At 39.0% G+C, this 21,664-nt stretch overlaps 1 protein-coding gene across 6 annotated transcripts in view; it reads right to left on the minus strand.

The window, feature by feature from the left end:
- Positions 1–21,664, minus strand: part of lrp8 (low density lipoprotein receptor-related protein 8, apolipoprotein e receptor) — a 126,301-nt gene that overhangs the window by 63,449 nt on the left and 41,188 nt on the right. For all 6 annotated transcript variants that reach the window (XM_069194194.1, XM_015355611.2, XM_015355613.2 and 3 more), the window contains exon 3: positions 4,827–4,949. In XM_069194194.1, the coding sequence (XP_069050295.1) occupies positions 4,827–4,949 (123 nt within the window). The remainder of the gene's footprint in view (positions 1–4,826; positions 4,950–21,664) is intronic.

The raw sequence follows: 21,664 nt of genomic DNA on the forward strand, positions 1-21,664 counted from the left end.
AGGGAATGAGGGAAACTGTGATGTTGAATGTAGTTTAAGCAAATTTTTATATCACAATTATTTTATTTAATCTACTTAACATGGTTAGGTGACATTTCATACTGTAGATTCCAGTTTCATATTTTATATACAGTATCTCATCCTCCCGATTAATCTGACGTGGCAAAAATAAATTCCTCATTTTTATTTCAGGAACCACTCGGTCCATTTTGTTCCCCAGCTAGAGACTTATCAATTAGTACATGATACATATTGTTGTCAGATAAGACTCAAGGATGCCAAGCAGGTTTATTATCAACATGCAATGCCGTGACAGTTCAAGTTTAATTAACTATTTTTTCAGTGCTGATGACAATTAAACAACAGCCTATTCAAGACTTAAATATAGAATATGAAATAACATTAACAAAGAATGTCCACAGTTAAGTATGTGACTGAATAATGTACTGTACCTGGAAGAAAGCATTTTTCAGACTAGCTCACTAGAGAGGATGTATGACAGATATCTTTTAAGAATGAAGTTTCTAGTCAAATTAAGGCCACTTTCCTCCATTGCTTCAAACAAGCAGTCACAAGATAATTGCAGTATAGATGCCACAGAAAAAAAAATGGGGTTAGCTTCAAAAGTCATTGATGAAAATGAAATCCTAAGCTTTTTAAACAGGCAAAGTAATTGTTATCTTGGGATGCTGAGGTTGAAAAGCTGTGCACAGTGATAACAAGCCCCTGTAAAAATGGAAGAGCTGCAAATGTATCTCCATTGCATTTTTCTTGATTTGTTATTGAAGTGAAATGTGGAGACATTCTGTTTGAAGCCAAGTCACTTTGTATAGCAAACAAAATAGTCAGGGCAGGAAAACAGCAGTTACCACATTTTTTTTTAATTGGTAGAACTCATATTCTGAGACCTTTTGTTGTCAATACCTGAACTCTGCCCTTGTCTACATCAGATGCAGTATGTGAAGCGAAATAAGCACTGATGGAACTAAATTAATCTGCTTCTCCTAACAGCTTCACTAAACACTAATCAGCCTGCACTGGCATTTCAGGTCTATCCACAGAGATCTAAGGGGGGTGTCGGAGGTGAGGACAGAGGTGAAGTGTTTCTTTCTGCTCACCCACATGGGAAATTACACCATGAGCCACAGCTTGAAGCATGAAATTGAAACCGTCCTGCACATCTGACGGAAGCCTTCCGTCATGTTGAAATTCAGCATGAAGGATTTTAAATAATTAACTAGAAAAAGTATGATCCCCCCCCCAGCTACAGTATTGTAATAGCCTTAAATCACAGCTCTGTGTTCATTGTATGAAATTCATTTTGTATAAAAAGTGGGAAAACTGGTTCTGGTGCGGTTACATTTGTGATATGATCCTGTAGAAAGAAGCTATATTGTGGTTCTTAACAAAAATCGGAAGTAGATGAATGCAATTTTTTAAGGATGTTATTGGAGGGGGAGATCTTTTCTCTCCAAGTGATTTTTTTTCCCATTGCGTTAGAACCGAACCCAACAAGATAATGAAGGAACTTAACTTATCAGTTACAATTAACCAAATCATCGATCAGAGCTTTCCCTCCAGGTTGAAATCTGGCAAGGTACCTATATGATAATTTCACAGGAAGAGGACAAAACGTACAGCTCCAGTGGTTTTGGAAGACCCCAGGTTGAATCTCACTAGCCCACTGTCAGCTTGTTCAAACAATGCTCTGCTCAGCCACCTGTCAATCTGCATTACAGGCTGCACTGCTGCAGTCAGAGCCCTTCTGTTCTGTGCCCTCTGGCTCATCAACACCAACATTCATTTAGTCAGCCTTTTAACAGAGACAGATTTTTATGCCAGCCTTTCACCAGCGATGTTGTCGGAGATATGCTAGGCGACGGACGAGGCTTCACACCTGCAAACCAAGCAACTTACTGAGGGTGAATTTCATTTGAGCCAATGCAGGTCATGCTAAGAATATGAATTAAGTCAAGTAGTGCATGATAAGGGCAGCAAAGGTTTCCATGTTTGATTGCCTACATATACCTTATGTTCTCACTCCTGGTAGTTTTGCGTTTTCATGCCGACAGCACGTGACAGGCTGTGATAAGTCATGATGTCGGAAGTTGAGACAGAATCTAATTTTAGGGTCCCCCAGAGTGCCATTGATCCCCTTCCCAGACTCAATCAAAGCACAGACATCATTTAGCCAGGCAGGACTCTGTGGCAGCGAAAACAAATTATTTCGAAGGTGCAGAACAATAAGGAGACGGTTAACTACAAACTAAATAAGAAAGATCAAGCTTCAGTCTGTACCATACAAAGAGATTCAAATGCTGAGGACCTGTGTAGCCGCTAGTGACTTTCAACAGAGGCATGAGTCCAGATAACTGCGTACACACAGATCCTATTCTGCACCTCCCTCAATGAAGACCCGTCCTTTTTTTATAGGAAAATACTTACCAGATCCAACTAATCTGAGAAAGTTGACAAGAAAAGACTTAAAATACTGCGGGCAATGCTTACACTATACTGCTTTATGTAGTGCTTAAGTAGCTAACTGACAAAGTAATTGTATTTAACTTTTTTCAAATCTAAGGACATCAGCAGCTTTCCATGCTCTCTCACTGACAAAAGCATACTCGAATGAGCAATACAGAGGTAGACAAAGCATCTTTGGGTAAAATTTGGCCCAGCTTTCAGAGTCAATACTAATTTGATAAGTGCTGTGGGGTCAATATTCTTCTTCGATTACTGCAGATCTTTATCTTGCTGTAGGGCCTGTGTATTCCTTGTTAAAAACTCTCATTCTTCTGTAGAACAGCTGCTTAAAAACGAATTCTCCCTACTCTTGTTGTCAGTGAAATATTTTGTACTTCTCCTAGATCGTAACGGAAATCAAACTTTTATCTGCATACTGACATTTAAACATAGATGTAGCAACACGCCTCAAGAAAACCATGAATGTGGAAAAGAAGATAATTTTCTCCCGTCTATACAGTATCTGCACTGCACTGTCTTCGCTCATTTCTCATGCAAGGTGTTTTTCCTATTGACTTTCAGGGTGTTCCCTATGACTAGGGTGTAAGGTGGTGTGCTATGTCCAATTTACAGCTACTGTACATCCCATTTGAGAGTTTTGTAGCTCTTATAATATAATTACCATTATTTAGCAGCAGTGTTACAGTATCAGAGGATCCACAAAATTGAACAGAGCAGCTGAATAATGCCACAATCATGACTCATTCCTGCACTAAGACAATAGTTTAGTATTTAGGTAGTGAGTAATATAGTCAGCAGCTTTATCACCCTTCATTTCACAACTGGCAATCCACTGAAGTTCAGCAGGAGTGAGCCTGGCCAGTACCTGGATGGGAGACCTCCTGGGAAAGCTAAGTTTGCTGCTGGAAAAGGTATTAGAGGGAGGGACCAGGAGGGTCTGTGTGGTCACCCTGCGGTCTGTGTGGGTCCTAATGCCCCAGTATAGTGACGGGAACACTATACTGTAAAAAAGGCACCATCATCCGTATGAGACATAAAATCAAGTTCCTGACTTTCTGTGGTCATTAAAAACCCCAGACCCAAAAGACTAGGGGTGTTAACCCTGATGACCTGGCCAAATTTCCCCCCACCTTTATCAATCATGACCTCCTAATACAGTAATCCCCATCTAAAAATTAGCTTCATCACTCTGTTCTCCTCCCCACTGACAGGTGATCTGTGGTATGTTGGAAATGTAGGAAGGTTAAATTACACAACCCTATAGAGGAATTGAGCCAGAGACATCAGGGTTAACACTCCTACTCTGTTGCTGAATTCCATGTGAACTTAAATAATCAAGTAATCAGGACCTTGGTTTACCATGTCATCTAATGGATCGCAGCTCCTGATCATGATCCTGGGATATTGTTTTGAAAATGCAGGTCCAGAGGAAGAAACTGGGGTTTTCCCTGGGGATCTCATATTCTAACACTGGCCAGGGCCAGTCTTGATCAGCCTCAGAAACCTGACAAATTCAGATTACACAGCAGTAACAGTAACACTGACACCAGCAAATTGATTTTTTTAAATTCAGTTATTCGTAAATCTTGGGCTTAAATGGAGAAAATCTCTTCGACAGTTCACAATTTTTGACCCCAGACCACTAATGCATGGTTTGTGTTCCACTGTGTTCCCTGTGTTTATTCTGACTGAGTATGTTTGACCAACTGCTCCTTCTGAGCGCCAAAATAGCCCATTTATAACATGAGGGACATGAAGCTCAGCAGGAATAATTTCTCAGCAAAGATGTCTTCTTTCAGACCCTGACATTTTCTTCATCTTTGATATACCGAAAGATGATCGAAATCAATCCATTAGCCCTTCAGCAGTACATCTTCATGTTTTAAAAGTTGGTATTTAATGTATTGTTCCAGTGTCTTACTAGAAATTGCGCTGCAACTTTTTTCCTCCCTGTGAAGCATTAAAAATTCAGGTGACCGAAAAAAAAATTAAATATGTATAAAAATCATAGGCATGCAGTATGAATTGGTCTGCATGAATACATTTTGTTCGTCACACTGGAAGGAAAAAAGCTTCCAGCTGATTTATTTTTGCAATTCACATCCCGGTTGATCACTGAACTAGAATGCATCTGCTACTCTTGACTGCAAAAATATAAAATCTTCCCGTTCCATCACGAACTCCCCTTCCACCAAGCTAGATGGGTGCTGCTTTGATGAAGGCAAGAGTAACGTACTGCAAGATCGAGGGTGGTCGGCAAACCATGACGAAATCAACGGTGCCAGCTAAAGAAAGCATTCCGACACAGTGGGGGAATGGCGGCGCATTAAGGGTTAACTTACTGCAGGTGGACTCGGATTCATCCGAGCCATCTGAACATTCGGGTTCGCCATCACAGCGCCACCTCTCTGGGACACACTGCCCATTCTTGCAGGCAAAGTCCGTGGTAGCGCAGGTCTTCTTTGCTGTTTCGGAAGAGAGAGACAAACGAAAAAGGCTGGTTGGTGTCTTCCTTGGGCACAACTCGCTCACACAGAGTGCCAAAGTTTTAACTGGGTGACACACAAGATTGGTGTAAAACACATCCATTAAATTAACTTTTTTTTGCATAACCCTGCTGTGATAGCAGTTATTCCATGTGTTTTGTGAACTAACACTATAGCCATCTGTCTGCAGATACTTGTATAGAATACTTACTTGTATAAAATAGTAACCAAGCTACGCTACAGAAGCCAATACCTTGATCCTTTCAATTAATGGTTGGATGATTATTGACATTTGGATCAATTATCTACTAACTACCAAACTTGCTACAGTAGATGGGCCGAATGCCCTCCTGTCATTTGTAATCTTCTCATTCTTATGTTCTTACATATTTGTACTGTATTTCCATCTACCTTGAAACACCCTGAAAAAAGTCTGCATTTTTTTACTGTGAGGTGTTCTTTAATTTTATGATCCTTTCAACGGCCACTTAAACACGTTCTTATAAAATTGAAGTACTTCTGAATGTCATCCCAGGACTACAGACCTTGACACAAGTTTTCCACAGCAGGCAATTACGCTGGAATGCAATAATATTCTCAACACATTTTTAAAAACCTTTATTTAATCACGGATGTCAATTGCGAACAAATTCTCATTTACTATTATGAGCTGGTCACTAGGTTGAAACCCCTGGTGAAGACATACAGGGAAACTGACAAGTGATTACCGACCTGTTTTTGTAAATAATTTATTTGGAGTTCCGCCCTGCAGTCACCACAGTTCCAAAAGTGAGAAACTAGAGAAATAATGCAGCAAGACAGCAGCTAAAATAAAAAGACATTTTCTTATCCTTAAACGGTTGCTATCAACTACCAAAAAAAACTGTTAGTTTAGACCGTGGATGCGGCCTCCCAAAGAAATCTCTCAAGGTTTACTGGGAGAAAAGAAAAACAAAACCTCTTCTGGGAACCATTATCATCGCAGCTAGGCAAAATTACAGTTAGAAATAAAGATGGTGATTTAAATTACCAGTAAGATTGCTTCTGAGTCGAAAACTGCACAGGAGGAGAAGGAAACCACCCGAGCAGTAAAGCCAAAATCAGAGACAAGAACTAAAGGGTTCAGCTAAAACTGCATTTACATTCTGACAGCTTCATTGGTTTCATGGAGTCGCACAAACTCCGCTGAAGCTCTGCACACAAAGGTACAGTATAAGTCAAAAATAAAAACGCAGCAATCTCAGTGGCCAAAGTGACGGGTACAGACTGCTTCAAGTCCCTTACTTACAGCCAGTAAAAGGACAACTCACTAGGGGGAAAAACAACTGCAAATTGTGGAATCTATTATAATCTGCCTTTAGATTTTGGGCTTTACACATCTTAAAAATGTGAAAAACAGACTCAATTTAAAAGGTACAGCTTCTGGCTCAGCCTTTAATCTTAGAGCTCTAAATGATAAAGGATGTCGAGTAAGGCAGCACTACGGATAAGCAGCTGAGTTTTAGTTTCAGGCATGATTTGTCATTTCTGCTGTAATTTTTATATGGCTTATCACAGGATTTTCCACACAATTTATACCAGTATAGAAAAGTCAGACATACAGTAGGAGTGAATACTCAGAAGTGACACCTTCTACAGGTTTGTAATGGGCAGCACTCTTCATCCTGGAGTTATCCCATAAAACTCCTCTGCACAGGTATTACAAATCTGTGCCACGCTATATTCTGATAATACAAAAGTTTAGAACCAGTGGGTCTATTTAAAGAAAAGAAAAAAACCCAATCAAAATATTTTATCCTAAATTAAAAAAAAACTGTAATGCTGCATCAGATGATAAATTAAACCTCAGCTTGATGACCTCAGCTTGTATCCTCAAAATTAATCACACAACATCCAGCCTCCAATTTCTTCTGTAGCACATCAGTTATCCTGATTTTCAAAAATAATTTAGCGAATATTTTAGGTATTTCCCAGTTTTTAAGTTTTAATTATTCCTTGGGTGTTTTTCCATTAATCTAACCTGTTCATTTAGCTGCCTGAAGGATACATAACGATGACATTAAAGCCTTCGGAATGCACTGTACGCTGATCCCTATCATATATTGCTCAATGAAGACAGACATCAATAGCACACTGCGTGACAGACCCTGGATCAGGACCTGACATTTCTTTACATAGGGATAAATCGCAGATTTAAATATGTGCTTTCTAAAATCACAACATAAAAATAACAATAAAAACTAAGACAAAGATTTAAAAAATGAGTAAACACACATGAGTAGAATAGCATATTTAAGAGGTAAAAGTAATTAACACCTGAAAAGCAATGCCATTTACAAACGTGGACAGCCCAAATGGCTTGTTTAATATGGAAGGTTTTGTCTGAACAGTCAAAAACCACCAAGCGTGCCCCATTAAGATTCTACTCACTCTGTTATTAAAGCTGTGCTGGGTGCAAGAGCCAAAAGACATCCTAACAAAGGGCAAATGGAAGCCTTTTCATATCTTTATCATGTCCTTAATGCACAGGCAGGTTACATGTGGGATTAAAAAATTGATAAAAATGTATAGCTTGAATTGATCTTACTCTGATCTTGACATTTTTTAAAACCTACTGCAAAATGTGCATCACAATAATTCCTTAGGTTTTGCATCTAAAATAAACTTAGCAGAAGAAGATACCTTTGTTATCTTCAGAGACACCAATAAGTTTTAATTAAACCAAAAGGGTTTTCCTCAGAAATCTCCTAATTTGATAAGCTCTGGATTTTTAAATCATCCTTGACCCATGATTCAGTTCCAGTACGACAGAAAACGAGGGCACTGACAGAGGTGAGGAGGTTAGGTATTGCATGGATTTTATTCCTGTCAGTCGGAAGAGCAGGTAATTTGGGTGTCTAGAAGAAAGCTGGGGAGTCAGGGTTGTGCCTTATTAAAACCACAAACATCAAATAGAGGACAAGCCATGGAGAAGATCCTCCAGGAGGGAAACGTGTACTGGGGTTCAAAGGTTTGTTAGAAGATGAAAAGAATTCTAGGAATACACTGGGAAACTGAAAGAGCAGACAGAGAAAGAACAAAAGCATCTTGGGAAAGCGAAGCGAGATTGGGGCAGCTTCTCCAAAAGCACAACAAAGGCCGACATCTGAAGAGTACTGTGAAGAGCCGCCTTGAAGAACAGGGTGGATTATCAGAGAACTACTGCCAGAGGCACCGCACATAAAAGGAACAGTCTATTTCTGCAGTCTATTGTTTCAAACTTTCCCTGAATATAAGAAGCATACAAGACTGAAAAATATGTCAAGACCTTGTTATGCATAGTGATGTTTTCTTCCACAAATGCAAAACAGAACCTGCAACGAACAGTAGAACTCAAGAGAAATATTTAGTATAAGAGCTAAATCTCTTTGCGTGCCTAATTCAGAGAACCTGATCAAGCATACAGCAAACAATAAGTAGCCACACAAAACACTGGAATTTGCCACTGTGTTTGCGCCACTGCAATTACCGGTAATGTTGACATCATAATCAGGTTTACCTCCTGTACTTCAAAAAGTAAGGCACAGCAGATGTGTACTTATCTCAGAAGCCAGGTGTATTTCAAAAAGCACATTCAAATAAATACATAAATAAATATAATTAAGGCAAAATGTTTTCAGAAGCCTTGTTTTGGCTTCCGACAGACACATTACAAAGGTTAATCTCCTTCCCTTTAAGCTTTCCAATATAGTGTTCTCAAAGCCTGTCTTTTATTCTTTTATATACAGTAGTATTTAAGAACATTTTCAGCTGCTTGAGAAAGAAGAGGAATGAATCAAACTGGACTCAGGAGTCCATTATCCATCCACATTCAAGTTATTCTGAAGTACACACAAACATACACAAGCACAGCAGGGACAAGCTGAATGTGTAGTAGATTTCCCCATATTATCCTGCCAATATACTCCTCAAAAGTACCAATTTGTGCCAAACTGTGGGGTTTTCTGTAAGGTGCGATACCATAATCATTTCACTTGCCAAACACTCGCTCTCACTGTAGCTCCACCTTTCCATTATTCCAAAACTGATTATGACCTAGTGCTCTGCTCCTACTCTATGGCAACCCAACATGTCTTCTATACAAAGTAATCAGCTAGGCTCAAGAAACAGTGTTAACAGTGTTGGCTGAATTTGACAAAGTGAAAGGGGAATGCTAGAAAAAGCAACTGCCAATAAGCCACTTTCTCCCAGGGCTCTCTCTGTGTCACTCTTTTTAACAACCTTTCTTGCAGACGCAAAACAACAGGAGTCCAACTTCTAAAGGGCATCACTAGCAGGTCATTAACATGCTTGCAAATACGTTTTGACTGACAGCAAATTAACACTTTAACACTTCAATATCTGGTTCTGGGATTCCACTGACATTTTCCAACCTGGAAGATAAGGCCCTCCAGGAGCAGGGCTGGATACTTCTGTCTTAGATGAATAAAATGAAAATTTGCCATTAAAACTTATTAAACCAGTGAGCACGGGCAATGTTTAAATTGTCAAAAAACATTATAGAAAACCTGCCAGAAGATTAAGCACTCCACATTATAACCCAACATAAAATGCAAGAATTAATCAGAGTGTAACTTCATCGCAGCTTGAAGGGTTTATAATTGGCCTAGGTGAAAAGACAATATATGGAGAAAACCCTCTGTTACTGTGCACATTTCTTTTCATAACCAAACGCTGGGCATGTTTATAACTGTGCGGGAATGTGAACAGTTACAAAGGAGCTCTCGCTGCAAAATTCTGACAGGTATCACAAGAGTTTATCTGAGTCACAGAAGTTCTCATTTCCCAGGCAGATATAAGGCGTATCTGGGGAGTTCAGTGACAAGATCATTTCCCAGGGCCTGTAAGAATGAAGCCGGGGCTCCTCATTAGTTGGAACGTCTGCGTCAGTCCCAGCAGGTGCCATGTTGTTGCATGACTCTCGCTATGACAGCTGTCTCAGATCCTGCCTAAAGAAGCCTCTGTAGCTGACAAGAGGAGTACTGACCAGGAGAGTTTTATTAAATTGAGCTAGACCGTGACCTACCACCCTAGTAGCTCTGTACAACATCTCATCAAGGTGGAGCTCCCTGGCAAGACCGTGTTTTAATCATTTCTATCATCGTCCACAGCCTCCCAGCCTTGTGGCAATGGCAAGCCTAAGTGTACAGTAGCCTCGGCTATAAGCGATTTCACTACTGTAATGCTTCTCCCATTAGCTGTCCCCAGGGCAAGCTCTATCACTGTAGCTGAGGAAGGTGATAGTGACAACCTCTCTGGCAGGCGTGAAGCCAAGTTTAAAGCTGTCCTCCTACAATGATGTGAAATTTAACAGTGAGACGCGTTTCCCTTTAGTCGAAATATCAAATTGATTCGTCTATCAATCAGCCTTTGATGTGGCCACTGTAGAGAAGAACAGGAACGGTGCTGAAAGTTTCCATGGCATCCCAATTCTATAGCATCCCGCAGCACATTTCAACAGTGTGCGTAGTGTTTTATAACTTTGGGGAAGGGAAGTGCTGCTTATCGCTCTGGATTTGTCACTGGGAAGTTCCGAGTTCAAATCCTGTGTGGGACAGTTCTGGTACCCCTGGGTAATTCTTGATTTGGACTGCTCTGATGAGTAGAAATGTGAGTTTCTTAGGATAGAAATGTCTCCCAAATACATTCAGTCCTTTAAATATTAACTTTGATATAAACCATTGATCCTTTGATACTAACAGGCCTAAACATTGCTAATCATTTTGAAAAAGGTACGTTCCAATGATGTAATGCCGTTCACAGATTCCCCCTTACCTTAATACCACAGAACTGCAATGCAAACCATATCACACTGACACAAGCCCAACTCGTCACCATTACCATACCATGTTACCATTATGCAGCATACCTCTATGTATCAAGAGATGACAGAGACTGGTGGGGGAGATATATTCAAGGATAAGAATATGGTGAAGTCTCTACCCTCTCCAGTCATGTCACTGATATTTTGTAGTAGGAGCAGAAGTGGCTAGGATTACACTTCCATGTCCTGGGAATAACTTGTTTACTTCCCTTTCGCTATAGGAATTTTATGATGGCCAAATGAATACTTGCTTGAATTCATAAGGGTGCAGCAAATCAAAGGTTTAATTAGAGACCCTGTATGCTGCTGGAGACCAGGTTATCCCACATAATGTTGCTACTGGGAAAAAGGACTTGTGTGAAGGAAAACCAGAAGAAACCATGAAGAAATTGTCTGACAAATAGTAACAGAGCATCAGTTCAAAACAATCCTGGTTGGTAAATGGAAAGACACTGATCTTTTTTTACTGGATTGGATTTTGTAAATATGGTGTGTTTAGCTCCCCTCTCTTTAAAAAACAGCTTGGCACCAGCATTAAAAAAACTCAGTTCTGTGTGGAAAGCCATCTTCATTCTAGAGGATAAGCCAAAAGAGCTCAGCCAAAGGTGACGCGATACTCTAATCTGTCACATTGGTTTGACAATCTCAAGAATTCAAATTCTACAAGAAGCGTCTGTTAATACATAAGAAATGTGCACTGTGATAATTGGGTACAATGATCACGCAGAGGCTACAGTCAACCATGCTTGGTTTTTTAACTCCACGGTGTATAGATCATATGTCATTATAAATCAAGGTAAAAGCATGCCTGACCACCTTACATTTTAATGCTATTAATTCTACAGTATGAGAAGACAGGAGCAGAATGTAGCCTCAGTTAAGTAGAAAAGTAAAGTAGGAAAAAAAAGTTCTCCTTCTGAGAAAAAAAAGGTTTCACATGAAATTGCAATCCCGTCTTTGTTGAATTGTCTGGAGACCTCCGCTGCAGCAGTGTATAATTAATTTTTTGTGGACTTTTTTCTGAAGGAAAAACCACTGCTCCACAGTGGAGACTGTATAAAGTTTTAAATTTTAGAGTATAAGCCACATACTGTAGTTCTCGGGTTTTGTCCTCAGGCGTGCTACAATTTGCTTTTTCCAGTTTACTTTGTTCTGCACACGCACACTTATGACTGGTTTGCGTTTTATCTGTCTATACTGCCTATATCTTACACTGACAATGATCAAGTACAAAGCCTTGCTCCAGGAACCCCTTTGGCTTCAGTAGTGCACATTGGAACACAGCTCTTGCTCTGAGCACTGAGATTTATTAACAAGTGCAAACATATTAGCTGCAACCGTGATTTGTTTCTTTTTTCTGGGGGTCGTAACACACAGAACACAAAGCAAACATGTAGACCTAACTTTTCAAATCCTTTCATCCCCCTCCTGTTTTTTCAGTGTTTTACAGGAAACAGTAATTAGAAGCATATGGTGTGTGCATGCAAAACAGGACTCTTACAAACAGCATTAATAATTTTTGCTTTGTCAACCAATCTGCCGGGGTGAAAGCATGAGCATTCAGTGACGTATTGACTACTTTAAGAAAGGAAATCTCAACATACCACTTACCAGTAGAAGTACAGTACCAACTGTACAGATTTTGTTAATGAACAATGTTTGTTCTCTCTATAGTACACATAATTCTCTTTAATCTTTTTGTAGGGTTTTAAGCTTCAGTTATTTCAATTATTGTAGGAAAATTATGAACAAATACACTTCTTGGATTGGTTGTTCTACTTGTTTAAAAACCCCACACTCCAATCAAATGAAATTTGAAATTTGAAATTTGGTCTCAAAACAAGCCTGGCTCGGACTAGCTGGTTTATGCAGTAAAATTTGTATTTTTTTGCAGGCTGGTAAATCTTTTTTTTAAATAAAACAAGTCTAGACAATTGTAAATAACATGCTGATGATGGCAAATAAAAAGCTGAATTAAGATGCGAATAGCCCACAAGCAAAATACAAAAAGCATCTCTGGCCTTTATGCATATCATCCAATGTGCCATGCTCTTTTTTGTTCACAAAGGGGGTTGACAGAGACAGGCTAGACTCACTATAAGCAAACAGAGATCTGGGATTAAATGTTATTAAGAATATTGCTTCCTGCATACAATGAACATCCTACATATCAATAAAACCAGCACACAAGAGACCAGATCTCTACCAATGCTTTCAACCACTTGTATAGGAAAGCCGAAAGTGTGCTCTGTAGTTGTTCGGTCTCAGACTAATCTCTGTCAGATAAGCCCCTATCAGACAGATATCATTGCAGAAGCTTCTGAAATAGTTTGGATTTCGATTCTTGCTCAAATAGCAAAACATGAAATAAGGCTGAGGAGAAGAGGTGGGTTGTTTAGTTTTGGGTCAAGTCAAAAGGATGATCTAAAGTTACCTACTATTGTGCTGTGTTTTTAATCAGCGTGGGTATTAGTGGTAGCATGCTACCAGAATAATAGCTTTAATACTTCCTCTGCACGAATGTTTTCCAGTCACCTAAGCGTATCCAGGACTACCCTGACCATTAGAATACAAATTACCCCTTGCAATGTCACCCGGAACACTGTGCTCACTGACTTCTCATCTCATCCCAGATGACAAGTGAGTAAACAGCGCTGGGCCTACAACAGTCTTGGTAGCATTTCACATGGACAAAAAAGTCCTTTTTTTAAAAACAGGAACAGGACATGTTTGCCTTTCTGAACTGAGTTATTAAGAAACTAACAGCAGGTGCTTTTTCCTACATGACAGGATTGCAACACTCCATTCTGCCAGCTTTCCCAGAGAATGTGAAGGGGAGGAACAATCTTGTATTCCTACATTTCAGCTTGGAACAAAAGGCACCTTTTTATAAACGTCCAACATGCAAATCGCTCATCAAACGTCTCCCGTTGAACTCTGGTTAACAAAAACCTGAGAACTTTCTTTTTTAACTTTTTGTGCTATGTTCACAGCAGGCCTGGTGTGAGTACTGCCAACTTGAGATGGGCTTCCATCAAAGGCACTTTCACAGAGACAGTGAACTGATCAGGCACGCTCTCTACAGCAGGTAAGGTTTATGTTGGCAGTTTTTGGCTGCTTTAGGTACTGGAGCTTAGGATGGAAAGAATTCGGGCTTTTAGAGATAAATGGTTTAAATATCCAGAAGAAAAGAAATCTTCTGAACATTCTTTTTAGTAGAAGCAAGCAATTGTAAAAATGACCTGAAAATTAACATCTTCCAACTCTTAAACTAGCCACATCACCCTAGAAGTTATCTTTAATGTAGCAGTGCTTTCTTCGCCTGTGTGCCACTTGAAACTTTAAAGGGTACAACGCAAAATCAAGAGAAAAAAATAAAAAATGAAAATACATATTTTTATATTACTTTTGGGGAATAACCCAAGTGTACTGTTGCACATGCGAAGCATTCACACAAGACAGAGCCCATGACTGAAGACTGCTCATGTGGGAACTGTCACACGTTGTACGAGTTCAGTTTTTCAAGCTTGCCAGGTGTAAAAAACAAAAACAGAGAACGTCAGAGTTGCTGAGTAAGAGCTCTGTGATTTTAGTATCTTTAGTCCCAGCCAGGATGAAGTGTGTATTCACTTTGAGCCAAACCCATAAGAATCACTGAAATAAAATGTGTTTCTAATATTAATAATAATGTGCTCAGGCCAGTGGCATGTATGCGTGTGGAGGAGGTGGGGCAATGTGACACGGCATTTTAAGATTAATATAAATATGCCCTGTGAAGGAAAAGGTTGTGAAACACTGATGTGTAGTAATTCCCCTTCACAGTTGCTGTCTTCCTTTCATGCTAAATGCTATTTTTAGTAATAAGACTTACTCAAACCACGTGCCTTAGGATAATTTATGTCAGAACCTGATTTTATTACTACATTAAATCAATCCAAAAAGTTATTTACAGTCCCACCTCATAGCCACACACTCCAGAAACATTAAACTACCTATAGTATGTAGCAAGATAAAGTGCATAATTCTCAGGCATTGTTTGTCCTCTCTACCAGTCTTAAATCATCTGAATTATATGAACTGGCAAACAAACCAACACTCGTTCTTGTGCTCCATTAGTCCACGTTGGGCATAGATTAACAATGGCAAATGCTCAGACCACTTCAAACCAAAAACATCACTTCAGAACCTAACCAGGTGTGACCTTGGTTTGTCCTCAGGATTTGGTTTTCTGTACATTTTCAGTGTCTCCAAACAATGTCTCTCTTCACTGCTGAGAAAAAGGCTCACAAAATGCATGCATATTACAATACAACAGACACATTGCTGTGTCAATTCACAAACTGGAGAGCAGTGGAAGCCTTATTGAGTCAATTTGTGGTTTTGGTTGCTCAGTAAATCAGTGTTGTAATACATGACTGTGGCACTTTCCAAACCCATTAGATCTGATTTCCTGACTTGTGGGCTCTGCAGATATTCCATATGAGATTCAACATGAAACCTATTTTTCCCTTTGTTTCAGGTGAGATTGGTGAGCTCGGATAAAATGTAACCAACAAAATCTAATTTAAAATTTCCTCAAGGACCACTTATAACAGAAACAAGAATTCATTTGTATATCCCCAGGCAAAACGACCTGTATTTGTTCACATCTTTTTTATATACCTAAAACCGGCCACATTTAAAGCAAGCAAGCCAATAGACAGATACTGTATGCACATACCCACAGCTGAACATCCAATTACATTTCTCTTCTGTCAATGTCAATAGGATGGTTGTTTCCTCACTTTCTTTTACCCACCTATTCCCAGCTGATTTGGAAACACACATTTTGTCTACATCTTGAGACCACCCCTGTACCCACAGAAGGTGAATTAGGAAGCACAGACAGACGACTCCAAACCAACCACCCAACAAGACACTTATTTCATTTGAGCTACACGCTCTCCAGCAACGCACAGGAGGATCAGTACCTATTGGAAGAGAGACACATCCCACACTGATGTCACCGCAAGCTTTTAGGCACCCAGCAATTCACAGGATCACTGTTTTGTTGTCCTGACCAAATTATTCCCATCATTGGTTCCTGCAGCACCGAGACAAATATGTGCTGCAGCTCAGGGAATCCCAGTCATAGTCGGCTAGAGTCATGAGTTGGGTCGAACCTGCTATGTCTGGAGCTCCACCTGCCTACGACCTCAACCTTATTTCCTCCTTTTAAAAACAAAATATCTTCATAAGAACAGCTCTGTACTGCATGAAGTGACAGAAGGAAGTAATAAATTTAAATTCTTAAATAAATTATTTTTTATAATTTTATAATTATAAAATAAATAAATTATTTTTGAAATAATTGAGATGCATTTGGAACTCTGTATAAATAATTTGAATTGTACAGTGTTTTAGATCAGGACCCTTATTAGAATAATGGTCAAAGCAGGAGCTCAGTAATGTATTACCCCACATTAATAATGTAAGACATTCCTATAGTTAGATATGATGTTGTGGCCTACAATAATCACAGTGACTAAATAGTCTCTTTATCCTATTCTGCAGTGGAGTTCACACTCTGCCACACAGATGAGTGGTCTGGCTCTTATTTTCCCATTTTTCACCAGTAACAGGTCCCTTGCTGGAAATGTTTCAACACAATATATCGATCATCTGCTGCTTTCTACAAGAAAAATGTGTTATTTAAAAAATGAAAGAAATACAATAGCATCTGTCACTGTTGTGTGACGGCACAGGGCAATAGCTGATTTTGGTCCCATTTACAGAGTAAAATCAGAGTTCTTCCAGCTTTCATATTATCGATACATGGATGAAAAGGAGCAAACTTTCTCATCCTCCTTAAGCCCACACATTGCACTAGGCACAGCAAATCTACAGTACAACATAATTGAACGTCACACTAGTCTCAATATTTATTTTCATCTGTAGATTTGTATATTGTCTAATAAACCACAAACCTTAGCAAAACATCCCTTGAAACATTTCCTGCTGAAATTGCTTCTGCAAGCCAATTATTCACAATAGGTATTATTTGCAAACGGCAAAGCTCTGAAAGTGACCTTCTGTCATAAAAGGAAGCTGGATTTCAAAGATGAAAGCTGGAAATTCTGTCACAAACATGAGATCATATGAAGAATTACCAATTGGAGCAGGTACCTGGGCTCATGTATAGAGTATCTTTTAGTTGCAAGCAGTTAATTGATCCAAGCATGTCATCCAGCCATTTCTGAAAAAAGATCCCTGGAACCTGCTTCAATAAAATGGCTGGGTAGCTTGTTAATGCAAATTAAAACTATATATGCTTTTCATGAACTTTAGTCAATTTAATCTCTATAGCTGTCTCACAGTAATGATTCTTCCTGCAGTTTCAGATTTTAATGATTTGATAAACTGCAGAATACACAACAGGAAGTATTTACTAAAAAGAGTGTTTTACACAATCTTGAAAGCCCAAACATTTTAAGGGCCTCATTATCAAAAGCAAGGATAACGGGGGTGATTTTATACAACGTATTGATGTATCATAATAAGATATACAAGTCACATGTTAACAAACATAAATAAGACAATGGGTTCGTTGGCATCTCTGATCTGATCTGAAAGACCTGCTGATGTATTCAAGTGATGTGCAAGGATAGCATGTGATGAGCCGTGACAAATGATGTGTGAGAATACTGACATGCGCACTGTATTCATTAAACAGTCGTAACAATAAGCCACGTTTAAAATTTCACACTATGCAGTACTGATGGAGAGCTGATGTCATGAGCTGAGATTCTTCTCTTAAAAACCTGCCTTTTCTGCTCACCAGCGAGTCCCTCCCCGCTAACAAAGACCCCGCCCTTATCAAAGGAAAGAAGAAGAGTTCAAAATACAAACCCAGTCATTTCAGAGTAAAGCAAACAGAGCAAGCTAGATCTGAGAAAGAAATACCCACTAGATACAGATGGAGAAAATACTACCTTCTCAATCTTTTTGTTTCAGACTCCCCTATAGTCTTTCAGTCTGTGAAGACTTACCATACACTGACATTTCAGAGTACTGTAAACAGTACTTTTTTCAGGTGCCCTGATTTCACTAAAAACATTTAAGTTATGATGTATGATGTTTGTGCTTTATAATACATGGCAGATTTGTTATATTAGGATATTAATATAAGTGTATATATACTACATTTTCTGGATTTGTAATACATTGTCTTGCCTGTAAAACCTTCTTGGTTTAGAAGATGCTTTATTCTCCAAAATGATAAAAACAAATGATTGTTTTCAAACTGTCCAGTTTGATGCACTTCAAAAGGCTACATAGTACATATAAAAAAAAGGTAACAAGAATGTTTTCAATATACAAAACAGGACTGTATCATTAAAAAAGGGCTGCACATTCTTGTGCTAATACAATAACTGAGGGATACTAAAAGTATATTTACAGAAAATATAGCCTATTTCAGTGTGTATCTATTTTTAAAATACATTAAGTCCCCACAACTATGACAGCAGTAATAAAAAACAGCAGTTGGTATCCATATGGTATTCAGAGTGTCCTATTGCTATGTACTACAGTATCTACAGTATGACAGGCTTTCTAATCTATAGCACCAACCATTTCAATTCCACTATCCCCTTACAATACCAGTTTTAAAACACTAAAAAATTATTATGAGAAAAGACTGCATGTCGGTTTTTACTTTAAACATTTCTTTTTATTCCTAAAATATTATACTTAATGATATTCGGTGCCTCACATGATAACTGGAACTGAGATAACCGGATGTGAACATGAAGACACGACAGTCTGCTGCTGCACCCCAGAAAACCCACAGAAACAAGTAACTTTAAAACCCCTGCAGGTGCAGAATATCTGCACATTTTTCTTCTCCTTCATTTGTAGCTCACAGACCTTTAATTATGTTACCCTGAGCCCTATCAGGACAGAAAAACGGGAGCATCTGAAATTGAAATGGGATTTTTATTAAATGAAAACTGCACATAATCCCTTGCATTTCTGAGGTAACTCGTTTCAGAGAGAGCATTGCATAGTTTTACGTTAAGAGGATATTGAATGTAACAAAAAAAAGGCAGTGCTAAAGACACTGCAAATGGCTTTAATAGCATAAAGGTGACTGAAGGGTGCTGCACTGAAAATACACTGAGGACAAAGAAGAGCACTAGGCTTCCATTTTCAGGTCAATATGCAGCCTCTCTTCAGTATTATGCCCATCTATTCTGTCTTTTCTTATTTCCATTAAGCACTTGCGTTGTTTCCATAGAGCTACCTGTCATTTTTATGATCAGTAAGTAGTTTTTTTCACTGAAATAAAATGCTAAAGATAACCAGAAAAGCAGAAAGCCAGTACAAGTATAAATGTTTGTTTATTTTATGTTGGGGTTCAGGTGATTATGCTAAGCACATCAAGTATGTAAAAACCTTTTAAATTGCTCATGGTGCAAGCATGTGAAATTCATATGATGGGTTTCTAAAAGAATATGCAGTCTTGGATATATGTATAAAAAATAACTATTTAATCTCTTCCTTCACCCACGTACTCCACACTTTCAGTTTATTCATTAGAACTAAGTCTGTCTTATACTGCTGCTTTCTTATCCAGTTATCGCTAACAATGAAGATGCCAAAAAAATAGGGCATCATGCAGGAACTCTTTTTTTGCTGTCTTCCTCCCAAATGATGACTAGACCCGTCAGTTCAAGTGAAGGAGGAAATGCAGCAAGAAGCACAGACTGCACTGATGAACCCCTGTCACAATTAAGTGTTTTCACTGCTTATGTATGAAGATGATGAAGAATATAATCTCCCTTTGCAATAGAAGATTTCTTTTTAACATTGTGACTGAAGAATGATTCTTTCAATTCTTGAAATGACTCGGTGCTTTTCCAGCAACCAACCTATACTGTAAATATAAACATGCACATTATAAAGATGTGATACTGATGAACACAGAAGACATTAGTATTCGGCTTAACCATATTTACAATAAAACACCAGTAGATATACTTGTCAAGTTAAGTCCAACACAAATGAAGTCCCTACAAGATTTTCAAAACTAAAACATGCTTCATGGTTTAGAAAATGGTGTGTTTCCCTTAGTGTGCTCATTTCAGTGTCATGCTCAGATGTGGGGTGGCTGGGATTGTCCTTGCTGAACTTGGGGCCAGACTGAGAGAATGTCTGCATTTAAACTGCACTGGAGTAACCTTCTGAGAAGACTGAATTGTCTTGCCCCATGCTAAGCATTCACATTGTCTGTCCTGTGGGCATTGTGTTGGTTTCCACCTCCGGAAAGAATGCCTCCTGGGGCCCCACAGGCTACCAATCCGACAGCTATGCACTTGAACTCAAAGATTAATGTTGTCCTCAACACAGGCCCAGGACTCTATAAACCCCTCCCCTCCACTCTGGGTACATAGCGACTGGGATTTATAGCTGCTTGGCAAGAGGGGGAGGGCCAAGCATCATACCACCAATGGTGATGGGTTTTAGACACAAAGATCTCCAGCACCAAGCTTCCCTGCCACATTCCCACATTCCCAGCTTATTAAGCCATATTTTGTATTCCCCGGAAGCATAATTGCTAAATACCACCAAAATATATCCATGAGCTGTCCACTATTATTGCCTTTCAGCTTCCACAACCTTGTTTGCTCTGTCCTCTGCTGTTGCCTGGTAACAGTATAGCGCAGAACATACCACCCCGTCCATCCATTCACACACTCACCAACACTAAGCATGAAACCAACATGGTTCTGATCCTTTCCAGTGACTTCTAAACCCACATGGTGTACAAGGTTTAAAGCTCATGAGGCGAGACAGCAAATGTTTGTCATTTCACGGGAATGTCTGGTGGAGTAGAGCTTTGTGATTCATTCACAACTTAAAAAAAGGAAACCTGCACAGAAGACCTACAGCAAGACAGCCCATTAACTCCAGTTATCCAGCAATTCGTGAATCAATAAAACATCTAGGTGATCTTTCATAAGTTCAAATCATACATGCTCAATAGACCTGACAGGCAGAGAACGTGCTTCTTTTCAGAAGGCTGCAACCACACAGCTCTCATTTAAAACGTCTTGACATGAAAGTTTCACAGTACAGATTGTGCTAAATGAGACTTCTTCCAACAATTCAACACCTCCCTGAAATGAAATGATTTGTATGATTGATTCTATGGATATGAAACTATCTGCAGAATACTATTTATTTCCTTTCTTGTGTCAAAGCAGGAAGATAAATCTATAATTCAGATAAGATATAATCTCTATAATAAATCTATAAACAGAAATGTAACTTCACCCTATGAAAGTTTTATCAGGGTAATTGTGGCTATGAGTTAGCAGCTTGCAGGACTTCTCTGAAACTTCGGGTTGCAGAGTCTCAGCTAATCTAGCTTCCTTTGAGATCTTGCAAACCTCTGCAAAATTACAAGTCCTTTTTATTGCGAATGCGCTAGACTTCTTATAACCCGAAGTGAGAGCAATAATGTATCAGATTCTGCACTGGAGAAATCCCACTGACTACCGTAGCATGCAAATGCCAGTGTAGTCTGAAATACTGTACACATTTTCAATACATACATAACACTCTCGTACTGCAGCTGCTACATGTTGTATTAACATACAACACAATTTCCACAAAAGGAAAATGAGAGTCAAGAGAGATTAAATATAAGACTCGATTGCAGTTTTCAAAGTTATTAATGAGGATGAATTCCATTATACATGATAACAGGTAACATTCTTTTAAGCGCTTTCTAATCAGCACTTTGACTAATTACCCCGTTACTCTTGGTTGAAATGGTTATGTGTAC

Source organism: Lepisosteus oculatus, chromosome 9, assembly GCF_040954835.1.
Source record: "Lepisosteus oculatus isolate fLepOcu1 chromosome 9, fLepOcu1.hap2, whole genome shotgun sequence".
In the NCBI taxonomy this organism is placed as follows: Eukaryota; Metazoa; Chordata; class Actinopteri; order Semionotiformes; family Lepisosteidae; genus Lepisosteus; species Lepisosteus oculatus.